The sequence below is a fragment of the Poecilia reticulata genome, chromosome 4 (assembly GCF_904066995.2).
Source record: "Poecilia reticulata chromosome 4, P_reticulata-male-v2, whole genome shotgun sequence".
NCBI classification, from domain to species: domain Eukaryota; kingdom Metazoa; phylum Chordata; class Actinopteri; order Cyprinodontiformes; family Poeciliidae; genus Poecilia; species Poecilia reticulata.
In genome coordinates, this window is record NC_088833.1 from 29,151,917 (window position 1) to 29,172,067 (window position 20,151).

Here is a 20,151-nt window from a genome sequence, read left to right on the forward strand (position 1 = left end):
CTTCCTCGTGTTCGCTGCTCCCTTGCTCGACTTTTGGCGGCTCATTCCTGAAGCGCTCCTTCCAGAAGGGTAGGAGATGTGCATTACGACTAAGCTACTTAACCACAATGAATTAGGGCCTAACATTTGAAAATTTGATACTGAAATTACTGTCATTATGGTGCATTATGTCTGAGCATAATGATTGCTTTGGCTCTGTGCGAAGACAAAGACGGACTGTGGGGGAAAAGAGTATATTTAGAGGAAAGTTGACTTGGAGGAACATAATGAAGAGTGAACTTCAAACCTTCATTTTAGCAGCCATCATTTCCTGTCATTGTCCGGCTCATCTTTTGTTAGCCGCCTAAATACTAATGCCTCTGGAAGTGATTTCTCTCAGAATGAGCTCCTATTTTAGCCTCATGTTCTCTGAATAGAGGATATTCTAAATTATACACCAAACAGGGAAATATATATTAAAGAGTCATTACTAATGTAAAGAAGGTTTTACTTAGATTTAGACAAGTAATATTGCTAGTTGGATCCAAACGTCTTGGGTAAATTGCAAAAAAACAGAAGCTTTTAACCACATCTTCCTCGCTGCTTTGCAAACGCACTTGGACACATAAAAACTCACTCCGGGTCTTTACAGTTGTTTTCGAGCTTGTAAATAGTGTGGAGACCAACGGGGGCTGTTATTAATTCTCCATCAGTTTTGGTTTGGATGCCTGAGAGGCAGTTAAAGGAAAACTTAATTGAATCAGCCTCAGGACCCTCCGGAGAAGGAAGCTAAATGAATTGTGTGTGGGGAGGAATGGCAGGAAAGAGAAAGAGGGCATAGAGGTTAAATAATAAGGGCGGAATGGCTGAGAGTTCCAGTCTTTGCTGGAAAGATTGGCTACGGGCTGGACAGGCTGCCATGTAAATTAAATCCTGCTTGCGCTTGCAATGTTTTTTTTTGTTTTTTTGCTGCAACTAGACCCATGTGTTTTAGTTGAATTGAACAGATTAGGTTCAATTTAAATTTCTATCCAATACTAGAAATCTTTTAAGTCGGTAGTGTGAAACCTGGGAAGTCCATACGGTTTTTCAGGGTTATCATGACAGCAGGAGTTTGATACAGGAAATGATTCTGTTCATTCTGTTCTTGAGTAAGGAGGTTTGGGGTTCTTTATAGAAAAAAAAAATTGTGCTAAATGTCTTTTATTAAAAACTAGCCCCGAATACATAGTTGGTTTTGAAATTAGACAAGTTAGTTGAATTGTAGAGGTGAGCAAACAGGTCATAGTGATAAATTAAATAATATTAGTGATGGGACTTGATTAAAATATTTAATCAAATTAATTGAAGGGTCTGTGCAATTAATCACACTGTCTTGAAAACCGTAAATACTGTAAGTAATATTTTCAATTCAAAAACCTTTTTTGATGCTAAATTATTGAAAATTTGAAATACAGCTTTGGAGAACCTGAAGAGATCACTTAAAATGATCAGTTCCTGTGATTTTACTTTTTATCGGTTCATGTTTGAATAAAATGAACATTGTTCTTTTATTCTACGAACTACTGACATGCCTCTGAAATTCCAAGCAATATTAAGTATGTATTGGCAGAAAATGAGAAATGGTCAAAATAATGAAAAAAGATGCAAATAATAATGCAATAATGCAAAGAAAACAAATTCATATTCATTTAGAAACAACAATACTGATGTTTTAACTCAGGAAGAGTTCAGAAACCAATATCTACTGGAACAACCAGGTTTTCAATGTGGTTCACTGCAGTGGGCTCTTCATTTTTTCTACAGTTGTATAAGCCCAATAAAGCCATATGTTGTCTTTAATCTGTTATTTAGGTTATTCAACCCTCGGACTGGAGTAAAGTGATCCAATCTGATCGCCTTATGAAGCAAAAATGAAATGGTTTTGTCATTGAAAGCTGTTGTTTGGGAATGTAGCTGGTGCAGTAAATTAATGGCTGTACCAGAAATATGGGAATTCAAAGATTGTGGCTGAAACATGTTGAGCACCATTTTGCATAGCAAATATATGACTGACCGACTGACCGACCGTCCGTTCATTATCTTCCACTTACTCAACATTATTAACAGTTTCCACATGCTAATCTGTATTTTTAATGTTAATTCCAGCAGACATGCTTTATGTTTCTGCTATTTATGCTATGCTACAATGACTCTTGCTACCACCAGCAGAGTTTTTGTGCTCCCATGTCCTGAGCCTTGAGTGGCTGTTGTAGGGTATTATGGGATATTTAGTGTGATTGCTGTGGGTGCTATGTAACTGGCATTAGTAATAAATATATGAAGCTATCCAGAGGGGCAGGTACGGTTGTGTCATTTGGTTCCACACGCCTTAAACTTGACATGTCGGATTCAGCCATTTGGAAGCATGAATGTATTATATAGTGAAACTATTGACATTGAACAGTGAAGAAAAAGGTTTTAAAAGCCAGCTTCAGATGATTATGTTTTCTGAATTTTAGTCAAATAATCCTTATTTGATCTCATCCAAAGTAATTATATCCTCCTGACTACCAGGAAAAAAAATATTGTCCAATCACCATTTTTTTTAAATCCCACAGTCTTTGTAAGGTAATAAAAGGTTTTATGCACTTCCCAAAAATTTGTTATTACTCATAAATGGCATTTTTATGAATTAGAAGAAGGTACGTACAAAAGTCCCACCCCTTCACATGTGCTATCATTGAAAAGCCCTGAATGTCCTCTCTAGATGCCAAAAGGAATTAATTCAGTAGAATGCAGGGGGTGGGAGAAATTCAAGTTTAGAAATGTTCTCTACAGGGGACAAAAATGAACTACTGGTAGTCAGGAAGATATCTGTAATTTTATCACATATTTAGTTTGACTTTAAATCATTCTTTTCAGACCATTCTCTTGATGTTTCTTTTTTTGTTTTACTATTTTGATGAAAGAGTGTAGACGTTTTTTTTTATTAATTTAAAGTTTATTTATTATTCAACTTTTTCACTCATGTTTTGAATATTATTGATCTTTTCTCAAGATTCAAGCACCTATTGCTTCAATACATATTTTTATCTTTATTATGTATGAATATGAATTAAATGCTCATTTCTGTGCATTGTATTTCTGTATTCTTACACGGGTTTATGTGAATGAAAAGTGTTCAGAAATAAAAGGCTGATTAACCAACCCTAAGTGACATTTTTTTTCTTACAGTATATATTTCTGCCAAACCTTACACTCAGTCAAGAAATAGAGACTGAAGGTAAGAGCATGTCAAAGTGAATTTGTATTGATATAGTTGAGTGCTAGCATTTGTGTGAACACCTGTGAGGAAACACACACACACACGCACATGCACCCCCCCCCCCCCCCACACACACACACACACACAGGAACCTCAAGGCCATGTTCTATTGTCCTGGGAAAGCCATGAGGAGGAATTCCTTTCATGTGTCATCTCATATCACAGCGCCGTCCTGAACGCGGGCTTAGTGACATCCGAGAGGCCTCGACAGAATGTCCTGCTTTTAGTCAAATGAAATGTCTGGCAGCTGCCACATTCATCTGAATCACACGGTAATCTGCTTTCCATATAAAATCAAGGAATTATTAAGAGTTTTTTCTTCTTTTTTTTTTTTAAACGGAGGGGGTTTTGCAGATGGGAACATCTTTAAGAAGACACTTGAGAGACACAGGGCGGAGAAGATTTGGGTAAGGTGCAAAACCCTGCCAAAGTATTTCCCATTTTATGAATGCGTGTGTGTGTGTGTGTGTGTGTGTGTGTGTGTGTGTGTGTGTGTGTGTGTGTGTGTGTGTGTGTGTGTGTGTGTGTGTGTGTGTGTGTGTGTGTGTGTGTGTGCGTGCGTGTGTGTGTGTGTGTGTGCGTGTGTGTGCATGTGTATGTGTGTGTGTATGTGTGTGTGTGTGAGATAAACTCTACGGTTGAAAATATTGCTCTGTTTGTACCATTTCTCCAGTACTCTGATTTTCACTGGTCATTCGTTTTGTGACGAAGCTCAAATGTGTGGCAAAGAGGCTCTATGGATATTAATTAGGCTAAGATTAATGTCGATGTCAAATTTATTTATATAGCACTTTTAAAACTGTACGAAAATGATAATAAATAAGTTGATGAAAAAAGAAAGAAACATAATACTATATATACACATACACACATATATATATATATATATATATATATGTGATAAAATAATAAGTGTAATGAATACTAATACTCTCTGGTGCTTTGCAGCGACATTTATATTTTAATCCTACATCATAACCATTTATAATAACTTTATTACATTGTCCCGGAAGCTACAAATCTTTAAATTCAGAATTCTGCTTTTCAGTTGGAAGAGCTGCAGTGCTTCTTAACATTCAGGTATTTTGTTGGGAGGATAGATTATCAGACGGACAGACAGATGGAGGCCGCGACTGCAGTGCATTGGGGCCCTGTCGATTTGAGGTTCAGCGTTCACAGATTCACCTGATCACTGATTTTTCTGTGGAGTGTAACTCCAAATTATTACCCATTTTTGTAGAGCATATCTAAAATATTCAAACTAACATGCACTTTGACAGGCCGACATACTGACACGCAATGCTACTTGACACAATATTGGCTAGTGTTTGCAAAATAGCTAATTCAGGAGTGCCATTCATTTTCCTTGGTGCTGATTGGTTGTAGCCCAAAGAGTGGAGATAAGGAAGTCTGCAGAAACTAGCTTCTGCCGTAGTGCTGCACCGCAAAGACACAAAATATTACCAGGCAGTTTTGGTTTAGTTTCTCACACAATCTACCAGTGGAACCAGTACTTTTTTTTTTTTAAGGAATAATTTGTCTTAAAATGAGCCCCTATATCCTGCTAAAATCTTTCTTAGAAATTAGTTTTGACTTATTTCAGATTTACGAAGATATTTGCACTAGAAACTAGACCAAAAATAGTAATATGTTAGTAATATGCTATTGCAAATGGGTTCCTCTGTATTAGTGCAAATTAAATTATATCTGGTGTCTAAACTGTTAAAATGGGCACTTATACATTTTAAAGAGAGTCTCAATTATTCACAAATTTCAGCTCTTTGCAGGTGACTGTGGTCCACATCTCCCACAAATACCAAGGATCTACTGTAATGAGTATTGGTCTGTCTAGTTCTCAACGATGGCCATTAGATATGAATCAAGATTTTTTAAAAAATAAAAAAGATCCCGGAGAAACATCTTGTCATCCACACGGAGGAGAGTCACTGCTTCTCTGCATCAAAAGGTGCAAGCTGACTAGATTTAGGTATTAGATTAGAATCTTTCCTTGAAGGTTTTCTCAGAATGCCAAGAGGAGAGTCCAGGATTTTCACGAGGGACTTTATTTGCCGTCTCAGCTGGGATCGCCGTGGGAACGGCCAGAATGAGCTGGAGAGAGAGGGATGTTTTTCCTGCAACCCAATCTTGAATAAGTGGAACAGAACGGATGGATCGATTGTCAGTTTATTGCCTCAAGATGTGTCTAAAATTCTGACCTTTGACTCCTAACTTACAAAACTACAGCTATAATTTTACATTATGTACTTATTTAGAGTTTTATTAGAAATCTTAAGACATTTTTTGTCTAGTCGACGAGCTGATGAATCAACATACATATGAAATTCATTGGTTCATTTATTTATGTATTTACATTTTATTTATGGAACTTGGTAAAAAAAAAAAAAATCATTTTTTAAAATTGTACAAGAGGCAGCAACTACATGAAAAATAAACACTTAAAATAAAATCTCAAGCTATAAAAATACAGGTACATGTCAGTGAATAGGCTTCAAGAACTTTCCGTTTGAATGTAAAAGCACGAAACAAGATGAATTCAGTTGATCTCAGAGCATCAATTTGAGATTGACTCAGTCTGATTGATATTTTTTCCCCTTCTCTTTCCTCAATTTAAATTGAGCTTCTTCTTCCTCTATTCTCCACCCCTGCCTCCCCTCATGGACCCTGGTCACATGGACCAAGGGCCATTAAACTGCCCCGGCCCTCCTTTTCTTTATAATTACACCCTCCCGGACTGACCGAGCACCAGCTAGACCTCTGCTATTTGTTGTAATTAGTCCAGAATGTGAGCTGTCAACATGCAAAAATCGCGCCAGTAGGCCTGCGACGCCGCAGCCGCCCCCACAGCACTCAAACAAACACAAGCACCTAGAGCCTCGGCCAATGGAATGCATTAACTTTCTGCTCTCTCCCCTCTCGCCCTGATCCCCCCTCCCCTCGGCGACTCGTGTCAAACCCAGGTCCCTCAGAACAAAATCTTAATAATTAACTGGCAAATTTTAACATGATTGCTTCTGACACACCTACTCTGGTAATTATTGCTTTGAGGCCATGTGCTAATGAAATTAATGCATTCATTGCCCCAACAAATTAGCATAACTCATACAAATGGCCCACATTCGAGACCCAGTTGCGTGGAGGCAAAACAACATACAAGGGAAAAAAAAAAAAAAAAACAGTTTTAATGATAAAAACGACAGCAAATGAAACGGCTGGCACATTGAATTGGAGACCATGAAGAGAACTGCTTGCTCAAAGTCTTAATGAGTAAAGCCTCTTAATGTTAACCAAGGGTGATTGCAGTAATGCATTACAGTGATAGCAGCGCAGCACCAAATGATTATCACTACCATTAGAGTCATTGCTGTTCTGCATATACATCTCTCCGTGGACAAATATTAAACGCCCTTGCCACCGCAGACATTAAAATGTTATTATACCGACGCATTAACTTAGTGCGGCAGAGTTCATATCAATATACATAGGAGCTCCCAAACAATCCTTCTCTAAATGGCACAGCCGCCACTTGCAGCACTCACCACTCACGCCACTATTCCCTGTTCATGGCTGTTAGGTCTCTCAGCGGGACGCCTCTCAGACACTTACTGTCTGGTATTAATAATTGATGATGATGCCACAGGTACAATGGGCGAAGACAAGTGCAACAATCAGTGCAAGATGCTGCAAAAAGTGCGAGAAACGTCCCCTCGTAGCTGCTGGTGGAGCGGAGACAGCTGGAGAAGCTTCAAATTGGGTTTGCCTGCAGCCAAACATGGTCAGGGTAACAGAAAACCAATAAAAATGGCCTTCATTTGAGCCAAACTGCCAGGGATTATTACAGGCAGGTGAGTAGTCTGCAGGTAGACATGACAGTTCGGGTTGTTCGGAACCTTTTTCAGGGAACCTCAGTTTTCTACAGTAAAGTTAGGCAAGAGAAGGTAAGTTGTACGAATCTGGGGAAAATGTCTCGTGTTTCTACAGTTTGAAATAGGGAAGTACAGTGCAAGACAGAAAACCACTGGAAACTACAAAAAGATTTTCAAAACTCATCTGGAAATTTTAAGAGAATGCAAGATCATGAGCATGAGATCATGAGACACGCAAACTCTTCGAGCCTCTTTGAGCCGTAGAGCTGTTACCAGGAAAACTATGGGCGACTTGGTTCAACTGGGAATGGATCTACCAAACGATCTCACACCTTCAATTGGTTTGGTTCACTTTCAGGCTCCACGATGAAACTCAAACCAAAATGCCAAAGGATGTACAACTGCAATAAACTATCGACTTAGGGTAGATGAAAACCATTATCAACTAAACTTTTGAGATTTTGTCTTGTAAAAATAAATAAAAACTACAACTACTACCTGTAACATAAAATTATAATATACATATATTATATATTATATATACTAGAGATGTGCCGATCAGGTTTATTCCTGCCAATTCCGATCACCCATGAGGGCCGATCACGGTCGATCACCGATACCGATCACATTATTATTATTTTTTTTTATCATAAACACTACCGGTTACATTAAGTGGAAAAAGGAACCATGAATTCACCTTAATTAAGACAAAAACTTGTTTTTAATAACTTTTTCCAAGAAGAAAACTAAACAAAACAGGCATTGTGCAAATTGTACTGCTATCAGTAATACTATCTTTCACAGACCGATAACATATGAAGGCTCTGAAGAGGCTAAATAATGCAAAGAGCCAAAATAAAACCTCTCAACATTGACAAAAAATTTAAGTAAAACTTAACATTCTAAAGCAAATACAGGATCCATTACAATAAACAACCCTTAGTTACTGAATGAAAACTTCCTGATAGCATGGCGGCTAGCTGATTACTGCTAGTTTTGATTGGCTGTTTCTGACTGAGCGGAGTAATTATGCAGAACAGGGAGGAGATCGATTATTTTTTCAGATATTATCTGTCTCATGTTAGGACAGCAAAAGTTTTTATACATATGTAAAAATTATGTTTTTAGGTTAGATGCTGCAGCTTTAAGCAGAGGTTCGGTGTGAGAGTCACTACCAGGTGGAGCAGAAGCGACCCTCTGTGAAATATTACTGCCTGTAGCGTAGCAGAGGTTCAACAGTGAGATCAGAACCAGCGTCTTACATCACAGCGGGTTATTTGTTTAGCTTTCTGACCGTCATGCTAATCCGTTTGTAGCTGTTTAGCTGTGCGCTGCTTTACCTGCTATCTGATCCTCCATATGTCATTTTTACTGCAGTGAGCCTCGATGTAGCCAAACTCCGTCAAGTATGGCATTGTTTTTATGCCATATTAGATTCGTCGTGTTGATGCATTTTGACATGCTTCAATTTTCCGCCGCAACACGCAAACTTCCTCAGTCACTCAGTGCGTTATAGTTCCACATCGCTTAGGATTTGTTGCTGTGCGTTTGCGCAGTGTGAAGGAAAGAGGAGACCAGCTGCACAGGCAGGCTGCGAAATGAGATGCAGGTGATCGGTTTGTGTGATTGACAACAAGAGACCGTGATCGGCGATCACCGATCATACACTTTTTCACGGAAATCGGCCGATTATGATTGGTGGCCGATCGATCGGCACACCTCTAATATATGAAATACATATAAAATACAGTAATACACATAAAACTGGTTGTAACACAACAGAATGCTTGTCATATAGTGAATGAGAGGTGGTGAGATCGAACGCAGAGACCCAGATGAGGATGATGATGATGAGGAATTTAATGATGAGAAGATCACAGTCCAGGATCAGGCAGCACGGCAGCAAATAAGCACATAGCTAATACCGGTAGCAACTGACATAAAGACTTTACACAGAAACAACCAACCTCAAGACTTCACAGTTCAACTGAGGAAAACTGACTGACTGACAAGCAACGTTAGACGAGGACCCGACAAGATACAAAGACAACAGGTGGGTTTAAATACACAGGGGGGTAATCAAGGGAATGAGACACACCTGGGAAGCAAACAACGGGGAAGACGAAGAGACAACAGACACTCAAAGGACAGAAACTGAACACAGAAAACCCTTACAATAAGTACACAGAAACACAGATCATGACAATGCTAAAGACTTGAATATCTCTGAGTACTGCTACAAGGTTGTGACAATGACCTACAGAGATCTGACTGACCAGTGTTTACTTTGCTACTTGACAACTTGATGTTTCCAATAGAAACAGTTTACAAAAGGCAGTGAAACACACCTGCACCTGTTTGACAATTCATACTGTCGCCCAATGCATAGTGAATGTAAAACGAGACAGCTGCCATGTGTATGCAAGAACCCAAACCGAAAAGAACAAAACATTTCGGCCCGTTTGTTCTTTAAACCCGAGTGGAGACAAACAGACATCCCTGATTAAGATTAAATAACAACAGTCACAGAATATGATATGGAGCAGTACCAACGTGCGAACGATTCCACGTTTCCCCAACACCTCAAACTCCTGAGAGGTCGCCGGGGAAAGGTTACTGTGGCATCATCCTCCGTCCCATGCATACACACGGGAACAGAAAACCTGCCGCCGCACAGAGAAGCATGCATAAACCCCCCCCACGCCATGCTGTGACCTCCGAGACGGCCATGAATACGAGCAACACATCAACAGCAGCCATCCTAATCCGAGATGGTTAGTCATGTAGCCACCTTATCCAGCATGCAACCCCATCTGTGATGACACATGAGCTCCGGCGTTTCACAGGAATAAACTCCCAAACACGACCACGCAACATCCTGATGGGAAATTTCCATTGGGGGGGGATGTAACACAAGAAGGCGTGATTAATTTCTTCTCATGGAATGAATACAGATATTGTCATTACACGCCTTGTATCCTTTTCCAAATATTGTAATGTTTCACCCTCCTTTTCTCTCCGCCTCCTCTGCTGGCAAGAGGAAAAGAGGGACGACACGTGAGCGACACAACTGGCTGCTAGATGGGCTAAATCACGGAGCAAAACAAAGAGCTGATTGCTCATTAGTGTTATGGATCTGCTCGAGTTGAAGCCGTTTTTCAAGATGCAGACACTGTTTAATGGCTTAAACGGCGTTTGCTTAAATTCCAGCCGCTGACATTTTCAGACGGTAACGCCTAAACGATCGAGGCGTCCTCAACCGTCTCGGGCGCATTTTCCGTTTGGAATCCCCTCCTGGAAGCGCACACCTACCTTGGCCTTGCAGATGACACATCGCAGTTTGTCTTCACTCCCACATCCCTGCAAGAAAAAGAAACGAGATTTAGATGTAATTAGGAGCTTCTGAAGCCAAACTCGTCAGTCGGGGTAACATGAAAGAATATTTTGATAATTGTTAATCAAAGAGTTCCCAATCATTCCTTCCTATTATAACAAATGAGCTAATTATGTTTACTTGGTTATATCTAACCCAAACGTGTGCTATATGGAGTAATGCTAATTTAATTAGACTGTTCAAAGCTTGCACTGTGCCGTGGCCTTGAGGAACAAAGCACAAGAATTGAAAAAAATAATAAATAAATAAGTAAAAGAACAAAACAACAACAGGAAAAAAAAGAATCATAATTCAGACAAACGCACAGTTTTGTTATTTAGTTCTGCACCTCGGGGCAGGCGTAGCCGCACAAGTTACACACCGACTCAAACACACGCGGGGAAGTAATGTGTCGACAATCTGCGAGCCGCAGCTCCAGACGCTAATGACAACAAAACCATTTGCACAAACACAAATCCGCTGCTGCAACGCGTCACAGGATATTCTGATAGATGTTAATGGCACATAATTACAGGACACTAGTATTAGGAGCAGGACTTTTTTTTCTATTTTTTCCTCTTTTTTATGAAGAGGATTGTTGCCCCCGGCGCCGCGGCCAGAGTGCTGGGAGTGTCGGGCTAATGAAAGTAAACCAGGTCTGTTCGCTGATGGCAATTATCAACCGCTGAGAAACAAAGTCACTCAGAAGGATTGTTTACTCAGCTCGGAATTAGAAAAGAAAGAAACTCAGATGATTAAAAGGCATTAATAGGAACAAAACTTTTACTGCTGTAGTATAATCTAGCTGTAAATATTCAAATACTCTTTGAGCAAATATACACAGGATGAAATGAAAATGTTTCATATTAAGCAATTAGTTAGACCTGATCAGTGGTATCAATTTCCTTATAAACAAAGTAACCAGTTCACATTATTTATTATTTATGCATTACATTTTTAAGTGGTAAGAGTTTCTAGAAAATTCTCAAAAGTCATGCTAATGCTACAGATGAGGGATGTTCTAATCCGATCACAGAATCGGAAATCAAGTCCGATCTAATGATTTCTTAATCGGAACTCCATCTGAATCGAGCGTTATCTCCCTATCAGGTATCAGATATGAACATGTATTAATTTTAAACCCAACCAGGAGTAATAACAGTTAGTATCTACTGTTGTGTGGTGATACTTTGCAGCAGTTACTGCCATAAAGCGAAACTGAACACTGCATCAGCTTGCAGTCGGAGAACTTGTCAACTTAGTGAGGTTGTCGCTGTATTTAGTGACTTTTCAAACGTAATACTTCGGTATCGGCCAAAATCAAAAATAGTCAGGTCATGCTTTTTGAAGCTTTATATCTGTGATCGGCCTGAAAACTGCAACCAGTGCAGCCCTACTGGTGATAGTGGAGGTGTAATGGTCTGGGAGACTCATTTAAATCTAATTATTACTATTACATCAATTTGAGCTTTTCAACAACAAACTTTGCCCATGGGTTTGGTTTCAAACAAGTGGATACGTGAAAAAACATCTCACACCCAGAGTTAAATATGGTGGAGGATCTGTGATGCTGTGGGCCTGTATGTCTTCAAAAGAACTGGGAGGATTCTAGGATAGCATGCAATCATGATTTGTTTTCAAATATAAGTATATTTTACTTAAGAATATGGCTGAGTCTACCAGTAAACTGAAGATGGATTGTAACTGGAGCTCTCAGGAAGATGTTGATGCAAATAAATATTTCTAAATTAACACAGAAATGTTTCAAAAGACAGAAAATCAACCATGGACATCTTCATCCACAAATATCCCCCCTTAAATATCTGTACATGAGTTAACTGTTAGATTTTTCTAAATGTTTCAAAATATACCAATGTCTGTAATTATGGAACATTGACCAGCATCTATGATGTGTATTGTTAATGTTGATTACAAAATATAATGTTAATTTCTGGTTTTTCACTTGGTGACTATGTTTTTAATGACTTTATATTTTTGTAATTCTTTTTTTTTACTGCCTGGTTGCTGAACTGTGCTGAACAAATAAACTTGACTGACTGATGGATGTAATAAACAGTCTTTTCACTTCTCTCCCAGCGCCGCCATCAAACATATCCTCGTCTGCACTTTAAACTCCGCCCATCTTCCTCAGTCTTTCCCACCTGCGTCGCCGCTGGGCTTCACTCATTTGAGTCCCGGATTTTCTTTTAGTGTGTTCAGTTTCAGCTGGACGGTGTTGTGGAGTGAAACCAGATGTGTAAAAAACGAATGAACCCGTCAGGCCCGACACTCCGCTTTACGTCTGCAGCAGTCAGAGGGAGCGGCGCCGCACCGCGCTGGGCCAAACCGGGCCGAGAGCGCTCACAGTCCTCCTGCGCCCTTGTGCTTTGAGCTTGCGGGGCTTCTACCCCTCCAGGAATGTGCCCTCCATAATGAGGGTCAGGGGTCAAAGTGCTGCCTCGCCGGCAGGCTGGGATCTCCCAGGCACACTCAGTCACTGACTCTGTCCCTATATTTAAATCCCGCCTCAGGACATGCATTTCAAAGGGCATCTCCTAACTAGTTCCTGGTTACTAATTAGTTTTGCGCCGTGCTATTTGTCTTTGGGAACCTGAAAGCAGAGAACGGTTTGGGGAGCTGGGGGGGAAGAATGAGGCGGACTAAAAAAAGATGCTCCGTGCTGACTGTAATCATCAGCTGCAAACTAGGGCTCCAGCTAACAATTATATTAGTAATCGATTGTTCTGTTGATTATTTTGATGATTATTCGGATTTTTAAAAAGTTGCACATTCTGCAGATTTTTCATTTAACTACGCCTGCCTTTTTTCTTTTGTTTTTACAAAAATATTTTATATACATTACAGAATGCAGTTAAGCAAAAAATGATTCAATAATGTTTTTGACTAAGAAAAGATTCTGTAGTGACAAATATTTAGTAATTCTTTGATGATGCTAGAAAAACGTAGAAAGCTTCCATGTTTCCGTATGTGCAGCTCGTATCGGCGCTAACGGCCCCAATGCTACCGCTAACCGCTCCCTGGCCAGATTGCCTCTCCCTCGCAAATCAAATCATTATTGGATTACATTTTCTGCTTTCATAAAATGCGGTTAAGAGGCACTTTGGACATATGTGCATGACCTGCTTTCCAGAGATGGCTATCAGAGCAAAAGTGACAGGTCAATTGCTGATTTCTGTTCCATAAAAGGAAAAGGCCTCCTACCCTGAGCACTCTAAAAGGTCGCAAGCTCTCTCTGTCTGTCTGCTCCTCTCTTTCTCTCTCTCTCTCACACACACACACGCACACACACAAGTTTAAGTCGTCCGCTGACACGAGAGCACGCTCTGAGCTGAGTGCGGCGCTGTGTGTGTCTCTGTGTGTGTTTGCGCGCATGCCGGCTGCATCAGCCTGTGTGTCTGTATGTAATTGTATAGTGGGAAGACACACACTTAATGGAAGTGGCTCTTCACTCTGACAGCTGGGTGGTGCAGATGAAAGGTCTGCTGCGGCGAGTTGTCGGCCACTTGTGGAGTGTCCGGAGAGAGGCCAGGCGAGGCACACAGGTTCTGCTGGCCGGGGTTCAGAGCCGCAACACGCAAACTGAATATCTGCACGAATATGGTTTTAAATTACTTCTAATGATAAATAGGATTGTTTGCTTTCGGCTTCCAAATGCATTTCAGATGTAATCTCAAAGAGGGTGTGTCCAAACATTTTGTCACGTGGGACAGAGTCTTTGAGTCCGAAGCATTTGAGGGGCTAGAGAATAAAACTAAAAGCAAATGAACTAACCAGATTGTTTTTTTGGTTCATTTTTATTGGAGAGGGCATTCTCTCATTGATCCAAAACTTAAAAGGGGCAGTATAATGTGTTTTCCAGCAATATGCTAACACTTCATAGCTCAATCAAGTAAGTTAAAATAAAAATGACTTAGTAATTTAATGCCTTGAAATTGGGACTCTGTCTCTTTAAGAAGCTCTTGCTTTTTTTGAAACTCCGCCTCCAGGAAGTCATCACAACATGGCGCCTCTCTTTACCCTTTAACAACGTTTTTACCAGTGTTGTTCTGAGAAGTAGCTCCTATAAATAAGGATAAATGTTCAGGTCTGAACATTAACTTCAGCGATTGTTTTACTTTTATTTTGATTATATATTCAATAAAGTACCACAGTCAGTTAGTTTTACTCAAAATCAGGCCTGGGCACAACTATTCACTAAAACATGTTATATGAGTGTCCCATATTGGGTTCCTGTTGCCTATAATAAACAATCGGAAGAAACATCTAGGCCAAGAAAAAAACATAACAAAAAAAAAATTGGAAATTGTATATTTTTATTTTGATGAGGCAAACATGCCTGACTGTTGTTTCAGATTTTTTCATGTTTTCTTTTTTTCTGCAATAATCAGTTTTGTTTTATTATGCAAAAAGACCAGTAGAGGTCTTGCATAATTAATATTTTTTTAACATTTGAAACTCAATAAATTTGCCCGCATTAGCAAAAAGTGATGCCACTGCTTAAGATCCAGTGACCTTTATGTATTAGAATGGCCAAGTCAAAGGCCAGATAAAATATCTGGAATTTGAGGCAAAATTTGAAAACGCAATAATTTTGTAAATCAGAAAGATTTTATATATATATATATATATATATATATATATATATATATATATATATATATAATAAAAACCTTTAAGTTTTTAAATGAAAATATGTTTCTTTCCGCTTCACATCTCATTTGCTCCACTTCGGAGGCTCAGAGACATAAGTTCATGAACCCAAAGCTTTTGACACAGTCAAGAGAAAATGATCCACCTTCTGATTCATTTTGACTTGTACTTCTAAAACCTAACTACACCCTGAGTAAAGTTGTTGCTTTTTATCCTCCACCTTATAAAGGAAACACAGATCCATTCAGCATGTTTACCGGCTTCTTGCTAATGATAGGCCGCACTTTATGCCGACAGAGCCCAACAGGTGCTTAAAAGGCTTTTTACCAAAGACACCTATCTGCTGCTTCTGAAAGGGATTTGATAAGAGGGGCGAAACAAAAGAGTCAAATTGCAGGCTGACAAAACAACCGTGAGCCAAGAGAGGCTAGAAAGCTGCACGGATCCAAGGGGAAGTTTCTTCTTTTCTATCATTTTATCCTTTTTCACACAAGACATGTTGGATGTCATGACGGGAAATATGCAGGTGTGTCGGAACCAAATTAAACATGGGTGCGCTGCTTTTTAGCCTGGTTTGATCCGGGCTATTGTTTTTACTCGCTGTCTCTCAAGAGGTGCTTTTGTAGAATCGTCATATGACTTTAATTGGGGAGTTTCTAAAAGTGGACAGAGCAACACTACATTGGTTTAAGAGAATCAATAAACTACAAGAGACAACTTTCATGTTGATTCATTGATTGATTGGTTTTCTGTAAATGGGACGGAGCATATTAAATAAAGTATGATGTTGTCGTAGATCTACTGGTTTTAGAATAAAACACAAAATACAAACATTCATACAATTTCAGACATTAAAATAAGAAATACAGTATAAACAAATGGAAACTAAACATGGTCAGAAAAACACTATTATAAGAGGCCTATATAAAAAAACTACTGTCTATTTATTGTCAAATAACAATAACATGCTAAAAATTAAGAACTATTAAATTAACATTTTTCATATTAACCCATCTCTTTTCTCTGTTTTAAGGGTTTATGTCATCACAGAGGGACAGTTGTAATCATACATAAAGATGAGTCACTTAAGTTTTAACAGGCTGATACCGATTTCCACTAGACATGGACCAATCAGAGGTATGCATTTACCAATCTGTGATTTCTGTAAAGTTCTGACTTTGGTGTGGCACTGTGAATTTATTTTATTTTATTTTTAATTTCCACTGGTCGCGGCCAGTCATAGCCTGGTAAAAACGGTTCACTTCATCCAGAGGGCCTGGACTCTCAGCTATTGAGAAATGATTACTTCCTGGAGGCGGAGCATCTGAGGAAGTTTTAAATTTTACCCAATCACTACGTTTGTCTGTGATGCATGTAAAGTACCAGTTCAACTCTGCAAACCTTACTGGAAATTGCCTGCGCTGCAAACAACTATCCTCCACTGCAATTACTCACTTTATCTCCAATTTTTAAGCTTGTTTTTGAGGGGTGGCCTGAAAGATCCGATTTTAAATAATCCTAATTTACTTTACAAAGACCATGACATTAGCCATTAAAGTTGCAGTATGTAACTTTTACAAAAAATAGTTTTTTTACATAGTTGTTACAATTATTATTATTATGTTGTGACAGCATAAAATAGATAATATGTAAAAGAAAAAAATAAAAGCTCCTCTGCCTCCTCCAGTGTTTGCAGTGCTAAGTGCAGAAATACACCACTCAATCAGAAACAACCAATCAGAGCCAGGAGGAGGTGCTTAGTGATGTCATTCACTCTCATGCTCACCACCTCCCTCTTGTTTTCTGCTATGCTACAGCTAGTTCACCACAACATAGACTGCCACAAATGCTAAGGCTAGTTAGCATAGCCATAGGTAACTGTGGATAAATGGTTTTACTGGAATGGTAACTTGCTTTAGCATATTGAGCAGCACTGATTGTCAGCGGTGAGCCCCTCCTCCTGGCTCTGATTGGTTGTCTTTGACTGGGAGCGGTGCATTTAATCAGACGGCAATAGACCGATCGATCATTTCACAGATTATCCGTCTCATATTAAACTGACGGTGACAGCTTAAACAACTATGGATTTTTTTTTCTAACAGTTACATACTATAGCTTCAAACACAAAATGCAGAGTAGGGCTTGTTAACAGTAACAGTTCTGAATAAACTATTGCTAAACCCGGTTCTGTTTGTTGACGCGTTTCTGCACCAAAGAAGTAGCAGATTTCAGTTTAGATACATTAACAAACACAGTAAATCAGTATTTGACCTGCCAATTGCCACAGAGAGGCTATCCAGGAAAATTGGCTTTTTATTAGTCATGAGCAGACTGGAGGGTGAGTCACTGATCATACTCCGCCACAGCACTCCTCTATCAGAGACAGCAGCAATTTGCGTTATTGCTGCTATTCCCAGAAGTTGTCTGAACAAAAAACCATCGGTAGTTCACCTGTAAAACTTTTAACTTTGCGAATCAGAAGAGCAGAAGATGGGTGGGCGTGTCCGGAGTTGAAACAACCACCCAGCTAACTCCGTTAGCCGAGGGTTCAGGGAGGACAGCGGGTGTTAATGAGCTGCTCGGCGGCAGGTGACAGGTGTCGGCTGCATGATAGCCTCCTGAATTTCTGCCAGTCTGTTACGAGGCGCCGCTCAGCGTCTGAGCCTCCGATGCCTTATCATTGTTAGCAACCCTCATTAAAAGTAATTGGGATTGCTATTTGAAACGTAGCTCATTAGGCAGCAATGTTTTGTCTCAATAAGGAATGCTAAGGAGGCAAACACATTTATTCACTGATAGGAGGCTGGCGCAGATGTTCCCACCCCCCCCACGCTCACACACCACCTTCCACCTTGACAAGTGGCTGATGAGGAAAAACAGCCTAAATATCAGCTGAGGGACGTCTGTCTTACCCTCTGGATCCAGGCGGACAGACACACGTGATGAGCCAGTAAAGACTTGCAGTCGCAGAAATTCCTCAGCGGGTCGCTGGTTTTCAGTTCGCCGTCCCTGCATATGAAGCACTCTGACGTCTCTGTAGAAGAAGGAGGAAAAAAAGATGTCAGGAGCAAGTTCACACTAAATCATAGGCTAATTCTGGATTTGCTTAAAGATCCATATCAAATAGTCTCCTGTGTGCACAGCTAGCTTTTCCTGTAATAGTATTTAACACGCGCTGCACAGCTCTCTCCTGGGCTTTCCACGTTTATTTGGTTCCCATGTGGGAACGTGGTGAAGTGAATATGACATCAAAGGATGTTGAAGAAAGCTGATTTTTGCTGACGAGGCAATAAAAGGCCTATGTTGGGTAATCCCACGTGTTTTACATGACAGGGCTTCTGTGTACTGCCTCTGAAGCTTCACATTTACATTTTATATAACAAGAAATGAGCTGAAATGACGAAAGATGAGCGATGGAAGTGTTTTCACATCAGCCGATGGCGTTCGTGAGTCTGTGGCTCTGACACGTTGTTAGTGGCTCTCCAAAGTGTACACACCCCTGTTAAAATTGCAGGTTTTTGTTATTCTGTAAAGAGAAATTGTACTTTTTCCACCTCTTAATTTGACAGTAACTGTTCAACTGAAAAAAACAAAACACCTCTGGTTTGTTGGGTGGGGCGAGAAATGCAAAACCAAACATGTCATAACATAAGAAGTGTCTTAAACTGCTTTGCTGAAGCATATCTGAACTTATACTTGACTAAGAAATTATATTAATAATAAATGATAATATTATTGAAAAGTTCATTTACTTCAGTGACTCAAGAGAAACGCATTATATAGATTAATTCCAGACAGATTTTTTTTTTCACTTAAAACATGAGAAAAAATTTGGTTATAAGTGAAATAATCTGCCAGTGGAATTACTACGTTTTAATTAATATTAAGGAATTATTGACTAAAAACAAGCTTCTATATACTGAAAAGTTACTTGTACGCTTGTCTGGTTTTATTTCATGTGCACTATGTTATTTGCAATAGAAAACAGAACAAAAAAATCCTATTCATTTTTCATATTAAAGGAAATAGCTCAGCTAGCCTCATTTTACAAAATATCTATTTTTTCCTTTGTGAAAGTCAGCTAACTCCTTATAAAATTTTTTTAATATAAATAAATTTTTGTTAAACTTTCCTAACTTTTAAAATAAAACATTTCATGGACATTTTATACATTTAGTACATATTTTGTGGCACCAAACACATTTTATTTTGTAGCAACAGCAGCAACAGAGGCCCTGTCACTTGAAAAGGTTGCTGACCTCTGGTCTGTCCCATAAAATCCATTGGAGGGGCAGTTATGTTTTTTTTCAGGCACATAGTGCCATTTTATATTACAATCAAGTAATTATGTTACCTTTAGTCATTATTAAAATGCTATGTATGTCAAATATGAGTTGAAAGAAATTTTCCTTTGGAATTTTAACATCTTGAAATTGAGGTTCTGTCTCTTTAAGAAGCCGCTCCTTTGGAAACTTCACCTTCAGGAAGTCATTACAACATGTCTCCTCTATTAACCCCTTACCAACTTTTTTTTTTTTTTTTTTTTACCAGCGTTGCACTGAGAATATAATGAGCTCAGCAGAGGTCACCCACCAGGTGTTTGCTAACTGCTGCTGGCTAGTCTGAAGGAGCTGAGTGAGGGAGCCATGGAGGAGGGTTGCTCTGTGAGGCGGAAACTCTTGAAACTGCAGGTCAGAGGAGGAGCTCTATCCTTGAAGGCGGAGCTAAGTCCACCCAGTCATTTTGCGCAGCTGAATGGTTGCCATGGGAGATTAAATGATTTCTCAGACATGCATGAAAGAATCAAGGCAACACTCCAGCTATGTTTTTGATGAGGGAATATTATAACATGTCAATTTAAAATGTCCCGACAGTTAACAGAACAAAACGTGGAAACATTCAGACGGTTAGGACTGTACATGTGGAGAAAATACAAC

The 20,151-nt window shown here is 39.4% G+C and overlaps 1 protein-coding gene across 1 annotated transcript in view; it reads right to left on the minus strand.

Annotated features, from left to right (window-relative positions):
* The window catches only part of LOC103463970 (uncharacterized), a 95,494-nt gene that overhangs the window by 68,776 nt on the left and 6,567 nt on the right, over positions 1-20,151 (minus strand). Inside the window, exons 2-3 of the mRNA XM_008407747.3 lie at positions 18,127-18,248; positions 10,483-10,530 (exon numbers count right to left, since the gene is read on the minus strand). Of these exons, the coding sequence (XP_008405969.1) occupies positions 10,483-10,530; positions 18,127-18,248 (170 nt within the window). The remainder of the gene's footprint in view (positions 1-10,482; positions 10,531-18,126; positions 18,249-20,151) is intronic.